This window comes from Antennarius striatus, chromosome 10 (assembly GCF_040054535.1).
Source record: "Antennarius striatus isolate MH-2024 chromosome 10, ASM4005453v1, whole genome shotgun sequence".
NCBI lineage: Eukaryota > Metazoa > Chordata > Actinopteri > Lophiiformes > Antennariidae > Antennarius > Antennarius striatus.
Window position 1 is genome coordinate 14488005 of NC_090785.1, and position 16285 is coordinate 14504289.

Sequence of the window (16285 nt, forward strand, 5' to 3'; positions counted from 1 at the left end):
AACACTGTGTACTCAAGTAATATTTGTGCATTATAAAAAACCATAATTGAAATCAATGTTAACACTGCTGACAATATGAGTACAATATGAATAGATATATCAGCAAAACAATCGAACAGTTTTCTTTGTAAACAAGTAGTGTCCTAGTTGAGACCTGATGTAAAAAGATGAACCCCAAATCCATTTTACTCTACTGTTTATTTTGGGTCAACCAGCTGAACTATTTTCTAGTTGAATCTGCAAACCCAGTTGGTCACTGTCTTCTCAATGACTGGCTCAGGTCAAAAGCTTCCCTCACTTCTCTGCCCCGCCGTGCACAATAAATAATGTGTCAGGCTGAGCTCTTCTGTGTCCACACAGATTCCTTCTTTTGGTCTGTGGAGGCGGAAATCGAGGCATTTGATCTGAATTCTAAAGAGTCTTGTTGCAGCCAAATAAAGGCTTCCATTGTATGTAAATGGTTTATATAAGAGCATATGACTGCTACGGTGCTGGGCAGTGGTTAGCGGTGGAGGAATGATTAGCATTTTCCAAACACATCTTGTTCTCAATCCAGCCTTTTGGCTCGCTAAAAAACTGCTTGATTTCTTCTTGCCTTGTACACATTATTGTGTACCATCACAGCTGAAGGTAAAATATGTCATTTTATACTAACATTCAGTTCCTTATGAGGTCAGAGTTCATGTGACTAATGGCTGACATGACCCATTACCTCAAACTGACCAACTATGATGTTTAAATTCTCATCACCCTTTGTAGTGATTATATTAAAACCCATCAGTAGTATTGATAGTAAAAATTAATTGGTAACCTTTGTTAGAAAGATATCTTAGTTGTCCTTAAAAATTCTATAATGAGATTGGTGTGTTGCTGATTCGTTGCTGGCAGTCTGCAACTATGCTGTGGGACAGTTTGGGAGTACAGTATTAATACAGGGTGTGCCAATCACGTGGCTCCAAAAATGTTTTGCAATTGGCTTTGTCCTGTTGCGTCCTGTGACGGTGTGCAGTGGTAGGGCCTCAGTGCTGCTTTTATACGGCCAACGCACTTTTTGGCAGTTCTTTTCTGATGTTCCTGACTCTGCCAAATCCAGCTTGATGTTCAGGCCACATCTCAAGATGGTCATCTCTGGACTTGGCGCTGCTTACGCCGCTTGCACTGCCGGCTGAGTCTGGTAAATCTCCATAATCTACAGTAATGACTGTCTTAAATAACAAACGGGTGGACAACAGAAACTTATTTCCTGCTACAAGTATAACGTTTGTTCAAAACAAAGGTTAAAATAAGTTTTAAAAGTTTTGCTTATTTTACTTTTAGTGTGACATTGTTTGATGATATCTATTTTCTTGTACATTAGAAATACGTCATCTAGAAATATACCCATATACCTAACTACCTCCATGAAACCTGAACTGGCAATGTGACTCTTAATTTTGTAGACCTGGAGTCGAAAATGAACTGGGGGTCCTTTTATGCCGTGATCAGCGGCGTAAACAGGCACTCGACTGGCATCGGACGCGTTTGGCTGTCTGTCATCTTCATCTTCCGTATCCTGGTCCTGGTGGTGGCTGCTGAGAGTGTCTGGGGCGATGAGAAGTCCAGCTTCATATGCAATACCCAGCAGCCCGGTTGCAACAGCGTCTGCTATGACCAGTTCTTCCCCATCTCTCACATCCGCTTGTGGGCGCTTCAACTCATACTGGTCTCCACCCCAGCCCTGCTGGTGGCCATGCATGTGGCCCACCGGCGCCACATTGAGAAAAAGATCCTAAAGAGGACGGGCCGCAGCAGTACCAAGGACCTGGAACACATCAAGAATCAGAAGTTCCAGATCACTGGAGCTCTGTGGTGGACTTACATGATCAGTATCATCTTCAGAATAATCTTTGAGGTGGCCTTTCTCTACATCTTCTATTTGATCTATCCTGGATTTAAGATGGTGCGTTTGGTGAAGTGTGACTCGTACCCATGTCCCAACACTGTGGATTGTTTTGTGTCCAGACCAACAGAAAAGACCATATTCACTGTGTTCATGCTGGCGGTGTCTGGAGTATGTGTGCTGCTTAACATGGCTGAGGTGGTGTACCTCATAGGCAGGGCCTGCAAACGATGCTTTCAAGGCCCTGAAGAAGAGTCCAAAGGAGCCTGGATAAGTCAAAGATTATCTTCTTATAGGCAAAATGAAATCAATCAGCTGATAGCAGAACATCCTCTGAAGTCTAAGTTCACTGTGACCAAAAAGAGCCCAACTGAGAAAGGTGGGAGGTGTTCTGCCCTCTGATACGCAGGACATCCTGTTCTATTTAAACTAATCCACAGTAATCACACATGAGCATTTTGCTCTCCATTAATGTCACATATACTGTATATTTGATTATTGCCAGTGTTTATATTCTTTCCTTATCATTTAGTCAGTTCCTTATTGATCGCCTTTACTGACACACATGTTGGCTGCTGTTGTTATTTTACCTGTCTGAGACAAGTGGAGTTGCTTATAGGGCCATACCGGTTTGTTTTAGCCTATTTTCTGCAAATCGGGGATTGATATGGGTTCTGATTGGTGTGTTAAAATTTAAGAGATTTGGTTGGTTGTTTTTGACAAAGTGCGGCTTGAGAATACATATTATACGTATTTCCTTTAATTGTTTGGCAGCCATAAATGCATCACATTCTGGTCACATTTCAGCCGTTTTATCACAATAATGCAAAAACTGTTTTAAGAAGGATATCTGTCTTAACGAATGTTTTGTCTGTTATTTATTTCAACTAAATGATACGATTGGCTTCCTGGACAAGAATTTTAAAAAGTGTAGGCCTTGTAATTTATATGTTCATAAAAGGAGCAAAAACACCATTTATGGTCCTTAAACAACCATTACTGTTCTGATTAAGATGCTGGATGTAGGAGGCATGTTTTATTTATGTCAGTATATTGTTCATATATACCATATCTCAGTTGAGTGAAAGCTGGGGAGTGGAGGAAAAGTACGTACTGAGTGAAAGTCTTTAAATGTCGTCAAAAGCAGACCAGCCATAATTTGGCTTCACCAGTCGTCAGCTGAGTCACAGTTTGGACCCTTTGGAAAAAACAGTACTGTACATGTCTGATATATGAATGTGTTTGAATTCAAATTTTAATACTTCTCACTTCACTGCAGCTTCACTGTTAATACTGCCTTTGGCAATATCCTGTCAGGAATCTTTCTGATCTTGAAATCTAATATTGAGTTCTTTCAGAACTGTTTATACAGCTATTTAGTGCATTTCAAACATCCCTTGTTTCAGTTCAAACAATCCAATTTGTAATTTTTTATGGGTTGAAACTAAACAATAATCAGCCTTAACATTATATCCACATGTTGGATATTGCCTAGATCCCCCTTTGCCGCTGAAGCAGCTCTGACCCTTCCAGAGTGTTTGTTGTTAGTGGACGTTAGCAACAGATCGTTTGGTTTGTGTGTTCTGATGCCTTGGTGTCAGACCTAGCCTAACCTTTTCAGCAACTGGTGCTACTGAAGTTCTTCTTGTGCATTTGTGTATTTTCTGCTTCTGACACATCAATCGGGAGGATGAAATGTTCATTTGCTGCCATTGTAACAAAATAACATTATTCTCTTCACCTGACAGTTATTGTAACGTTACGACTGATTGGAATAAGTGTTTTTAAGAAATAAACTGTCTGGTGATTTGACATTTGTTGAAGTTACATTACAAATACACTGTTTCTTCCATTGTTTCTCAAAAAGGTGGACTGAATTGGTAGCATAATTAAATCTGTTTATGGATGGTAACTATCTTGTAATGATGCCTTTTTGTACTGAGACTTGTGGCTCATTTCCTTACAGATACTGTATATTGAATGTAAACTTTTCTTTCTCCTTCCTGTGGTTGTGAGTTGAAACTTGAAGATGCAAACGGCTACTCATCTCCAAATCATGTCCCTTGTGATAGGAGAGAACCACTTGCTATATTTAGAACCCAGAAGCACTTGTGGCCAGCCAGATTTAGTGAACAACATCATTGGCCAGCTGCCGTGTCGCTCAGTACAACAAGCAAGGGGGTGCTTTAATAGTTTACATTAGAGTGTACCCTGTGCCAAATTTAAACTGGGGGTTGGGGGGTTTCAGGGGAGGGCAGGCTGGACATGGTTGAGTGTGTGTCTACCAATTCTTACATGAGTATTGAGGTGGCCAGTGGAAGGGGCTTTGATCTTGATTCCTGAGTAGTGTTTCAAAACAAAAGACAGACCAGTGGATTTGTCAGTGAGGAACAGAAGCTTCCGTGTTTCCACATTTCCTGTCCATTCAAGGACACTGACGTGGGCTTGAAGATCAGCGTTGGACTGAGGCCTGACGGCAAACAGGCCGCCTCATGGACCCCCAAAGACGTGAAGGGCTTCACTGTAAGGGATGCAAGAGATGACAAGGTGGGTTGCGATGACTTTTTTTTTTTTTTAAGTTCTAAACCTTAACATTTGGTGATTTAAGTTCTTTCAAAAGTCAAAAACAATTTACCGTACTTTGGGTACGTGTGGGTGAAGGCTGCTTCATGTGAAAATGCAATTTTATAAAATACATACAACTTTTTCTTGTGTGAATACTTTTCCCTACATCTCTTGAACATAGTTTTTTTTAAATCAGGTTGAATTTATATGCCTACATTTATTCAAACCACACAGATTTATTTGTGGTTTCTCTCTAAAGATATTTTCAGCTTCTGAATTTGTCAGCAGTTATCAGAATAAATCCTCACAAAAACATTCACTGAACTTGTAGCCTTGCTACAGTAAAGTACATCCATCATATATTTATAACACAAGGTGTTGCAGGAACTGACAATACCAGTACTCATTCCAATTTGACTTCCACCACGTCTCCCAGGTATTTTATTTCATTTCCTTGGGATCGTGTTGCAATGACTCAAGCCTTGAAGGCCAGGAGGTGCAGAATCATGACAGGAAGCTGCCTTCCCTCCTGTCCACACTTACCAAATATATACTACCTCCTATGGTAAATATATTCCAGTCCTTGTGAAAGCCCACTACCTGCTCAGTAGCAAAGTACCCTGGTTGTACACTAGGTTTTCAGTTCTCCTCCTAAGAAATAATTTAGCTTGAGCACTGCTGGATTTGGCAAGGTATTTGTGAAAATTAATGACCTTGAGAAATAGGGAAGCTTATTATAATCTCTTGATTTATTTTAGTTTTTCTTTCTTCTTAGTTTATTCATGAGGGACATAAAACACACTTTCTTACCTTATTTTTTATTTTCACAGGTCTGAGCTAAAACAGCCATGGGGGACTGGAATCTGCTTGGAAAGCTCCTAGAAAAAGCCCAGGAGCACTCCACTGTGGTGGGAAAGGTGTGGCTCACAGTCCTCTTCATCTTCCGCATCCTGATACTTAGCGCTGCGACAGAGAAGGTGTGGGGCGATGAGCAATCGGGCTTCACCTGTGACACCAAGCAGCCCGGTTGTGAGAATGTCTGCTACGACGTGACTTTCCCCATTTCCCACGTTCGTTTCTGGGTGCTCCAGATCATCTTTGTGTCTACGCCCACGCTCATCTACCTGGGACACATCCTCCACTTGGTGCGCATGGAAGACAAGCATAAAGAGAAAGAGAAGGAGCGGGAACTTGCGCAGCATTCAGCCAAGCATGTTCTTATTGTGACTGCTAAACACAAAAAGGCTCTGATTAGGGATGAAAAGGGTCGGGTGCGCTTGCAGGGGGAGCTCTTGCGTACTTATGTCTTCAACGTAGTCATTAAAACCCTGTTTGAAGTGGGTTTCATTGTGGCTCAGTATCTCTTGTATGGCTTTGAGCTGAAGCCCATGTACACATGTGACAGACCCCCGTGCCCCAATATGGTTAACTGCTACATATCCCGACCCACAGAGAAAACCATCTTTATAGTCTTCATGCTGGGGGTAGCAAGTGTGTCTCTGTTTCTCAACCTCATAGAGATTTACCACTTGGGCTTCACCAAATGTCGCCAAGGCCTAACCTTCAGGAGAGGTAACCATTCCCCCGAGGGTAGTGCTAAGGAGCCAAGCGAGGCCTCGGTACCATTTGCACCGAGTTATGATGACTACTTCCACAGGCATCACCAAGTCCAGCCAGCCTACCCGCCCGTTCCCAGCTACAACCTTTCCCCTCTGTCTGATGGCACAGACTCATCCTATCACCCCTACCACAGCAAAGCAGCTTACAAACAGAATAAAGACAACTTGGCGGTGGAAAGGAGTAGCGGCAGGACAGAGGAATGTGACCTGAAAGGCAAGAAGAGAACAGACTCGGCCCCTGGGTCACCTATGCAGGCAAGGCCCGACCGCAGTGTCAAACACAGCAGCACCAAGACTAGAATAGACGATCTGAAGGTTTGAAGAGGTTTATGTTTCTATGGAGTGTCTTAAATTACTCTGAGGTTAACGTATGTTGTTTGACTCATTCCAATTCAGAAGTGAGTTACATTAACAGGGCATATGGAGTAGATGCAGTCAGCCAGTAAGGTGTCAAATCTGATCAAGACGGGTCAGAAATCTAATTTGTAATGAATTTACACCTGTTTAAGTTGTCCTGTAGGTGGGTATTACACTGTAGTGTTAAGAGTATATGGTTGCCCTTTTTTGGTATCATCTGTCAGTGTTGGTAAGTACTGGCTTGTTTTTTCATTGATCTGAATATAGAAACCCTTCAAATATTTACTGTTACCACTGAGAATGTGCTAAATGTGAATGAGTTGGTCAAACTTTGGGAACATTTTCAGAGCAGAAGGTTTCTAAGCACTGGCTTGAGCACATTTGAGCTTATCCAAAAGGGTGAGAAGTCAAATTGAACCTTTTGGGGTCACCATTTCTCAGATTTCACTTGCTTCAAGACCTAAAGTGAAGATTGGTGCAATACTTGACTCTGACCGGACACTCCGACTCCAGAAACGCAACGTAATTCCTTCCGAAAGAAATGACACTGGTCTCAGGAGCTCCCACTTTGTCTTTGTATTGTAACAGCCAGGACACAATTATAAGCATATTGTTTTGCTTATCCCTCTTATATCTTTGTTTGTGTCACATGTTTTCTGTAAAGGACTTGGTGACAACTGTTAAACTTCTTGAAATAAATCTGTCTTATATTTTAAAAATACCAGTGTATTTATAGCCTCAAGTCTTGATTACGAAAAAAAAGGGGGAAACCCATTTTACTGGAACACATGTTGGACCTGTTATATATCTTCACAAATAAATCAAGCCTATCAAGCAGAAATGATGGCATTGGTGATAGTAGATAATTCGATTCTATGCACATTAAGTCTGACAGACAGCAAGGAATTTCAAAATTGAATCTGGTGTCATTTAAGACAGTGTTTACATGCAAATGTTTCAACCTGTTAAAAGCTGACATGCTTGAGTGGGAATAAACATCTCATAAGTATTTTCTGTCTGCGTATCACACAAATGCATATCTTACACTGGTTAATTTCAGGAAACCACAGCACACGGTGATCCTGGTACAGAGACCATGAAGAAACATCTCATACCTTTGGATATATGATAGTCATTGATTATACACACACACACACACGCACACGCACACGCACACGCACACACACGCACACACATACTACACACATATTATACACATGATTTTATACATTTCCTGAGGTGGTGGTAAGTTTAGTCTGGACGCACTACTCTTTCTCTCAGTATGTGTCAGAGACCAATTGTTTCAAATCTGCCTTTTTAAGCACTCAGGATTGTTTTATATGTAACACATCACTCCATAAATCAATTCGTTAAGCACAATAGACTCTAATTCTAAAAAAAACATCACATGTGCTTTTACAAGTGAAAATAAACCAAGGCTACTAAAAAACACCAGGGTTATGTGCGTTCTTGAGATGCTGACAGATGAATAGGCAAGAATTATGAGTGCAGATGGTCATCCAGCACTTTGAAATGAAATCTTTTTATTGTAAGGCCAATCCCTGAAATTGAAGTTGAGTTGCATCAGAAGGCCGAGCCATTATAAAAGAAACATATTTGCAGAAATGGAGAATGCTTCAATAATGTTTATGGCTACAAATATTGAAACCGTTTCATAAAAATGAATATTAGAGTAGAATAAAATACAGAGATCAAAGTGACAAAGTTGCACATAAGTACAAATTTGGGCTGTTTTTATGTTACAGAAGTAAAGCTTGGAATTCTACTCTGACGTCTAGGAGGAAAAAACAGTTCTGACTAATCCACTACATCTGTCTGACAGATTTAGTTACAAGTTACTTTTCAGACTATATTTTCATCATTGACAGTAAAAATCATCTCTATATTGCTTTTGGCATTCTGTGATCATCTGAAAGAATCTGTGGTTCTCCAAGGTTTGAGAGAAATCTGCTGAACATAAATATGCTATTTAAAATCTGTGTGTATTTGTTGGAAATGGCCCAATCACAAAGCTGCAAACAGAAAACTTTTCTGAGCTTAGAATATGTCATTTTACGGACGCATAGATTTAATCAGATGTTAAGGCTATGATTAATGATCTCGAAGATACTATGATCGAGTAGTTTAAATTGAACTCAATTCCAAACACTTGCAGCAGTAAAATCTAAAAAGGAAATCTACTAAAACTACACAATAATCTGGCAAAGATATTAATCCAAACACATTATACAACATTGGCAAGGATATTTTATTGATCAATAATTACTTGCATCTGAAACATTCTTACATATCAATTCATTGGTTTGAACATCTTTTGATGACTGAATTCAGGAGCTTGTGTTCTGCTCTGGGTTTTTGGTACACTGTGTAGGATTCAGTGACATCTAGTGTTTGTGTTTGCAGATTGCAACCGACTGAGTCAGAAAAGAGCCTCTCCAGAATCAATGTTTGGTTCGTCCATTGCGGCCTACTGTTCTAACACAGTGGTGTGCTGACGTGAAACTGGACTCACTCAGTATACACAAAAGCCAAAAATGGTGCCAGCCAAAAAAATAATCTGATTGATGAAACCTTACACAGGACTGCAGTTAAATGCCTGTCCACAAATGTGCTCACATGGATCAACGTCATATCACATCATCATTCAACATTACTCCTAATTTTAGTTCACAATGTGAGTCTTCTCAATGAGGTTCTTTATGATGAATCGTGACAGCAACTGGGATGAATAAAGAATTAATTCTGACAGACAAAAAAATGGTGCTCAACATACTTAAAAAAAACACGTTAATTCTTTTAATGGTTCCATTCACATGGTCGTCTAAAAATATGAGCTGCTGCACCCTCACACAACATGATGCGATGGTATCACCGCCTAAATGCTGACTGCTTTATAGTAGAGGAAGATGTGACATCTCCAGTGTTCTTGGTTCTCCTCAAAGCATTGGATCAGTGCTCATGAGAATTTAATAAATTTTTTACTACTAAAGGTGGATCCTGTCAAAAAAAAACTCATTTTGATTTCGCAATAAAATGACTATAGAATAATCGCACCGTCTGCAATAGACAGACTCCCTATAAACGTCACTTTCATTTACTGGTGATCCATTCCTTTCATGTAGAAAATGAACACACTCTTTGTTGTTGCGCCTATGACTAAAACTATCGTCCTGTTGCCAACATTAAATGTTCAGGAGAAAGTTCTCCGTTTCTTGTTTTACTGACCCAAACGATATAACCTGTGATTCAACCTTAGAAGACATTTTGTGATGGATAAAACTGATACAAACTGATTCATTGTAGTTTTTGTATTTTGCATTTCCCATTAAAGGTCCACTGTAAGATTTAGGAATATAAATTAAATGATGGCAAAAACATAGCAGTTTGCATTATTTTACTTTAAAAAAAGTGAAGAATTTATCAGTTTAATCTAATTTTGAAACCCTTCCCAGTTTTATGTCTTCAAAACGGGGAACTTTAAAATGCATCATCAAGTAAGTTATGCTGTTTACCTCTGTTGAGCCCACTTCATAAAAGTCGGGGATATAAAGTATAAATTTAGTAGTGGTAAAGTGGTTACATATATGTTGTATGCTGTTTTTTTATTCATTATTTGAATAAGAAATGCAATACACATGTATAAAAATGTAGGACACAGGATACAAATTAAAATCCAGACTCGTTTTTGTTATGCTCATCTAATCTGACTCATTGAAGTGTTGTATACACTCTGGTACGTCATCAGATTGACTGTGTAAACCAGCCAATGTGTAATACATGACAAAAAGCCAGAGGCCACAACTGCCCTTGTACTAACTTCACTATACAAAAGGAATGAGCCTATTAAATATCAGAGAAAGGGAAAACTCGGTTTCTGATTTTTGCTGACTCACTAAGTGAAAGAGTTTGCAGGTCTGTCAGCTAATTGTCATCGTCATCATCATCATCTCAGAGCAAAATGTGAGTTTGAAGAGGGATCATGTTAGGGATGAAAAATAAGACAGACGTGCTGCTGACATGGTTTGAGGCAGAAAACATCATTGTAAGTTTGGCAGCTGAGTCCTTGTCTGGGTTTCTTTGTGCCGTCTTCTGCCACCACGTGAGAGCTCAAACGCTATGCAGACAATAAGTTTTTCATGAACTGTGTTTGCTGTAGACTTGTGAGAAAGCTCCACTTGCTACAGGTACCAGATTGATCCCTTTCAACATTACCTCCCATCAGGTCTGGGATAAATGATCCCTCTGGAAAGGTTTTGTAAAGACAGTATATTTTTAAAAAAAATCTTACTCATGGCACATTTATTTTGGTAGAGGATAAATTATGTAGTCAGTTTTAAGACTTTATGATTCAATTGTGTTCTTCTATGACCCACTTGTTGAATTCATGACCATGTCAGTTTTTGTCCCTGCTGCCTCCAAGTGCTATTATAATTAATAACAGAATAACTCACATTTAAGTTGTTTTTAATTCAAAACAATCTTGTTTTATGACTATAATGACAAAGCATCTTACGTCAAACTGTTGTGACAGCTGAAACTGACTCTGGGGAAGCGACATGACAAATCTGATAGGAGTCACACAAACACAAGTCACTTCCACATCCTTTTCAACTCAAGCTCTGATCTTGGCTCCAAATAAATAAAGCCATCCCAAAATCCTTCGTATAGAAAGTCAGTCAATGCAAAAACACACACACACACACACACACACACATGTATCTGATCTCAGTGCACATGTTTTTAGTGTGGTTCACAGAGTGGATGATAGCTTGTCACAGCTTCTGGTGTGATGTAGCTTATAAGAGCCTAACTTAAATATATGTTAGACAAGAACTTATTTCTCTGTAAGCCACTGACATGTCACGTTGCCAGGCCTGAGCCAGACTTAAAAATTACAAACCTTTAAAGTATTTGTTTAAAAAAAAAGATAAGATACAAAACACCTGAAACCATCCGTTTTTGTCAGTTCCTATTAGAGAACTTTTTTTAAAATAATTTAATGACCAATTCATCATCTCCATCACAGACTTCACATACTACATTCTTAAATCACCAAACACCAATAGAAAAACAGTTTTGATGCAATATTATCGCATTACCTAATTTTCAGAATACTACTCTCACCAGTTTAAAACACAGACAAAAATACATGATTACAGGAACAAATGGATGACACTGGAATATTTAAGACATCAAACAGAATTTGAAGCAAATTACTATGAATGCTACATTATGACTAAAACTGAACCAAAGACGCGTTTGGATGCACAAAAGAACAGAAATTTGATGAACTAAGTAAAAAGTCAGAAAACAAATGGAGAACATTTTGGAGTCAATCACAACTCAGTCCTTTTTCATGCATGACAAAAAACTTTACTGTGAAGGGATCTACAGAGCTTAGCCAAATAGCAGCTTGAAACAAAGCCTCAAAAATACAGGCCATCCTCTTTCAATAAAAATATAATTTTCAGAGAACAGAATTCAAAACACGGGCCAACAGAGGCTGAAGTTAAAGCACAACCAGCGGAGTTCAATCCCCCCATGCCAGAAAACAATACAACACCTTCTTGCTTTAATGTGGAAGTCGAAGCAAGAACTGGATCAGGCCTGGTTCTATAAAGTAGATGGGGCTATGTGTAATCCTGGGGCCTGTGATGGGGGGTGGGGGGGGGGGTGAATCCAGGCTTGAATATACCCATCTCGTTTAGTATTAAGAGTCAAAGGTGTGCCTTAATCGTGTTTGCCCTTCACTTGAGGTGTGCCTTCATTCCAGGCCACATAAACAAACAGAGCCAAAACCACATGCACAGCGAGCACAGCAACGATCGCTGCATAGAAGTAGCTGTCAGAGCTGGACATCTTCATGGAACCTGCAAAATAAATGGAAAACGGTAAACAAATCAATGGCACTGACCATAAGGCAGATTCAGTATGTGTAGGCAATGTGATGATTAATTTTATGTTAAAAATTATCTTCTATGTCATTTAGACAGCTACCTAATCTCTGTCTATGTCTGGTTGGCTACGGCCACTGCCTGTAATAAACTATTTGGAAAAAAGTTGCCTTTCCACATAGTAATCCACTCTACAAAAGCCAGCAGTCTGAAATTCACAAACATCTGTGTCTCTTTGGAACTGAATTTAAGCATGGTACTGTCATGAGATGCCACCTTAACAACTCCGCAAAATTCTTTCTCTATATATTCTATGGTTAACTATGTGGTCTATATGAAAATGGAAGTGTTTAACAACAACAGCAACTCAGCCACAAAGTGGCACACACAGTTAGATCACAGTGGGGTAATCAAGTGTGGAGGTATATAGTGCATAAAAATCCACAATTCAATGTTCACTCATTAACTCCGGTGTTCCAAACTTCCTCTACTGTAAAAACATTTACACAAAAGGTGTGCACCAGGATCTTCGTGAGCTTTCTATGCCTGAAATGAATCACACTCGTCTGCCCAGCAGTCTGCTGGATGAGTCTGGGTTTGGTGGATGCCAGAAGAACATTAGCTACTAGATGCTTTGTGCCTGACTGGTAGGGCTAAGCTCCTTACCTCCAGTGAACAGACATCCTAGAGATTCAGTATTAAAAGACATTTTGGGCAACTCTATATTTCCAACTTTGTGGGACCAGTTTTGGAAGGTCCCCCTCTGCTCCAGATTTCATACCTTTGAATTTTAAATAGGTTATGAAAGTTCCTGCAGACTTAAGGGTCAGGTGTCCCAAGACATTTATCTACATACTCTAATTTAAACTTATAAACAAGACAGCCCAATGTAACGTTTGTATTCATTGATAAGTGTAATTATGCCCAGTTCATTTATTGCGATATGTTCAGTGCCTTAAGAATTTACACACTTGGAATTTCCACTACTTGTTACATCTGAACCACAAATTAAAAGTTTAATTTTTAGACCAGTGGAAAACAGCCCACTATTCTGAAAGGGGTGTGGGTTGGGATGACATAATCTGATCTGAAAAGTTTCTTCTCATCTAAAACTGTTGTAGCGAGACGTATACTGTTGCTGAAACAAAGTCACATTAAATCCAATTTGAGTTTAAAATAAAAATCTAGCATTAGACTATGAGAGTTCTTTTTTGTCCATGAATACTTTAAGGAAGAGGCTCAACAATGTACCTCTCAAACATAGTCCCACATAGTAGTGCAAGAGGAGGAACAATGACTCCACACATGCAATCGGGGCTACAGGAGTGGTTTGAGGCATACTCTGTTCATGGAAAAAATATGGTCTTTCCATGTGCAAAAGCTGTCAGAGACATGAACCAGAAGTAGACTTGATGCTGATGAAAATAGCTGTGCACTGATGAGATGTCTGCGTTCTGTCTGAAGCATTACAACAGTATTGAACTACGTTAAAGCATGTTGTGTGAAAAGTGTTAATGCCAAAATAAATTCCAGTTCTGGCAGTGGCTCAGTTGTAGAGTGCGCAGTAGAGGAGGTCGGTCAATGTTCCCAAGATTGGCTGTTTGATTCCCGCTCCTGCCCAACCACCTCGGAGTGTGAGCTGACAGTGGGACGTGTCAGCACACCTACCGAGCGCTGCCAAGGCGCCCTTTAGCAAAGCGCCATCTCTTTTACAAGTTGCTCTTTAGGGCGCGCCCCGCAGGAGCTGCCCACCATGCCACCTCCCCCACACTGCATGCCCACAGGCCCCTTGTATACAATATATATGCATGACTAAAAACCAACAGTACGTACTCCAGTGTGAAACTAAGGTCTTTTCGGGGATCAATATAGTATACAAAAAAATATTCCAGAATATTAAAAAACCTGAGGGTGGTGAGTACTGTAACTGGTCATAGTGGATATGCTTTCCCATTTAAATGCCAAATTACGTATCATGCATGTTTGATATTTTACATCTATATTTTTGTACTTTGTCCTACTATCCAAATGTTGGTATCTTACCTTAAAAAAAATTTAGTATACTGCATGTAATATTTTTTGCCTTACATCTACCACATCAAAATTATTGGGCAAAACTTATAATCATACATTGTAGTGAAAGAGGACATGAAGGTAGTTGGTGTGAAAGAGGAAGACGGGGTTAGATGATTCACTGTGGCGACCTCTGAAGGGAAAAGCCGAAAGGAAAACAAGTATCACAGATCTGTAGACGAACTTCCTCTGTTACAGAACCAATATGAGGGGAATAAATGTTCATTTGCCCTGTCTGTGTTGCTGCCACCGCTGAAGCCAACATTAGACAACAAATGTGTTTGAAGTCTGCAGAAGACCTCCCTGTTTAATGCTTTCCATTTAAAGCGTTGACCTGGAACCAACCAGCATTCTCGTTTAATCTAGACTGTGCATCATCACAAACACGCATGGGTCTGCTTTTGTCACGCAAAAACAAATATGGTAGTGTTAAAACCCGCACTCTCAAAGATGTAGGCCTTTGAAGTGAAGTACAGCCCGATGGGTAACGTGACCATCAGGACGGTGAAGAACAGCAGTGTCTTCAGGGCTGAAACCAGCGAGCTGTCATTTCTGCAAAGGAGGGCAAAAGTTCACCATCAACAACACAGCGACCTCACTGTTAAGGAACAACGAGACAAACATGTGGACCGTCTACTGATGTGGGAATGTCCCTGCTGATAATTAATGTTGTGTTCCAGAACTACAACAAACTGAATAAAAGTCTTTTGTAAACGCTGGCATGTGGTCGCACTCGGACACGGGTTCAAATTGGAAGACAAGTTGCCTCATGCTACAACAGATACGACGTTTGCTAGCTAGCTAACAGTTTAAATTTTTAATAATATATCGTTGCTCACCCTCTAAAATAAGGCGGCGGTCCGCCTGCTATGTCTGAAGAGGCTCTGAGAGATCCGTCCATGGCTGAGTTGATCCTAGATACAAAGAGAAGCGGAAAACAAGTTGTCAACGCTAGCTTTTCCGTCTGCTTATTGTCGCTGCAGAACCCCCTTCTTCCGCCTTGGGTCGCGGGCGGTCACGTGACGAGCGTGACGTCAGGAATATCGCGAGAACAAATCCGATTTGGAAGTTTTCTGTAAGGGCTGCCTGTAATCTGTACTTTTACATCTTGCAGTAGAACAATATGAAACAACTCGTCATCAATAATAAAAAATAATAAGACATTAAGATAATTTAGCACATTTATTTGTATTTGTGATGTAATGTAATTATCAGACAAGAAATGCTCCGACAGGGGTCATATAAAACAGATGTCTAAAATATAATAAATAATAAATATACTATATCATATCAACCTAGAAATTATAGATTGATATTACAGTAATAATACGTTAGAGAGAAACAAGGATAATAATAGGTAAAAAACTTAACCATAATTAAGATGAAAACAAAATTCAGGATTTAAGGTAAGAATATTAGCCAATTAGGATTTTAAGATTTTTACATCATAACTTTGATCATTTCTTTCCCAAAAAACCTGATGTTTCCTATCAGATGCATGCATCTCCACTTTGAACATGATTTTTTTTTTTTTTTAGTTAAAATTTTTCAAATTACAGTTCATATATACAAAAAATCAACAACAACGATGAGACAGTCTACAGAAATGCCTGGCTATGTGGTGCAAGGACAACAATCTCCATCTGAATGTGGAGAAGACGAAGGAGATTGTTGTGGACTTCAGCAGAACACGCACTCAGCATGCTCCACTAACTATCGACGGTGCTGCAGTGGAAAGGGTCAGCAGCACCAAGTTCCTGGGTGTGCACAACTCCGAGGGCCCGTCCTGGCGCCGCAACACCGCATCACTGGCCAAAAAGTGATGGTGTGGTGTGTTGGTGTGGGCGGCAGTGGCTCAGTGGTAAAGCGGGCGGTAG

The 16285-nt window shown here is 39.9% G+C and overlaps 3 protein-coding genes across 4 annotated transcripts; 2 read left to right on the top strand and 1 right to left on the bottom strand.

Moving 5' to 3' along the window:
• The first annotated feature begins 498 nt into the window (after positions 1–498).
• On the top strand, positions 499–3705 carry LOC137602564 (gap junction beta-1 protein-like). 2 transcript variants are annotated; one of them, XM_068325410.1, is made up of 3 exons: positions 499–630; positions 1094–1174; positions 1440–3705. In XM_068325410.1, the coding sequence occupies exon 3, from the start codon at positions 1454–1456 to the stop codon at positions 2279–2281; it is 828 nt and encodes a 275-aa protein (XP_068181511.1). In that variant the 5' UTR covers positions 499–630; positions 1094–1174; positions 1440–1453; the 3' UTR covers positions 2282–3705. The 2 variants fall into 2 exon arrangements, with proteins under 2 accessions (XP_068181511.1, XP_068181513.1); XM_068325412.1 differs by lacking the exon at positions 1094–1174 and having other exon boundaries at positions 559–630.
• Positions 3706–4169: 464 nt separating this feature from the next.
• Positions 4170–7328, top strand: LOC137602533 (gap junction alpha-3 protein-like). Its single transcript, XM_068325358.1, has 2 exons — positions 4170–4426; positions 5275–7328. The coding sequence occupies exon 2, from the start codon at positions 5293–5295 to the stop codon at positions 6382–6384; it is 1092 nt and encodes a 363-aa protein (XP_068181459.1). The 5' UTR covers positions 4170–4426; positions 5275–5292; the 3' UTR covers positions 6385–7328.
• Positions 7329–12101: 4773 nt separating this feature from the next.
• On the bottom strand, positions 12102–15414 carry vma21 (vacuolar ATPase assembly factor VMA21). The gene is made up of 3 exons (XM_068325608.1): positions 15248–15414; positions 14851–14960; positions 12102–12311 (listed from the first exon to the last, which is right to left on the bottom strand). Exons 1-3 carry the CDS (start codon positions 15307–15309, stop codon positions 12172–12174), a joined length of 312 nt encoding a protein of 103 aa, XP_068181709.1. The 5' UTR covers positions 15310–15414; the 3' UTR covers positions 12102–12171.
• Positions 15415–16285: the final 871 nt, after the last annotated feature.

Coding starts and splice junctions, on each gene's coding strand:
- LOC137602564 (XM_068325410.1), top strand. CDS start 1,454: ATGAACTGGGGGTCCTTTTATGCCGTGATCAGCGGCGTAAACAGGCAC.
- LOC137602533 (XM_068325358.1), top strand. CDS start 5,293: ATGGGGGACTGGAATCTGCTTGGAAAGCTCCTAGAAAAAGCCCAGGAG.
- vma21 (XM_068325608.1), bottom strand. CDS start 15,309: ATGGACGGATCTCTCAGAGCCTCTTCAGACATAGCAGGCGGACCGCCG. Junction 14,961..15,247: donor CCGCCGCCTTATTTTAGAGG/GTGAGCAACGAT, acceptor CCTCCTTTGCAG/AAATGACAGCTCGCTGGTTT. Junction 12,312..14,850: donor AAAGGCCTACATCTTTGAGA/GTGCGGGTTTTA, acceptor TTTATTTTGCAG/GTTCCATGAAGATGTCCAGC.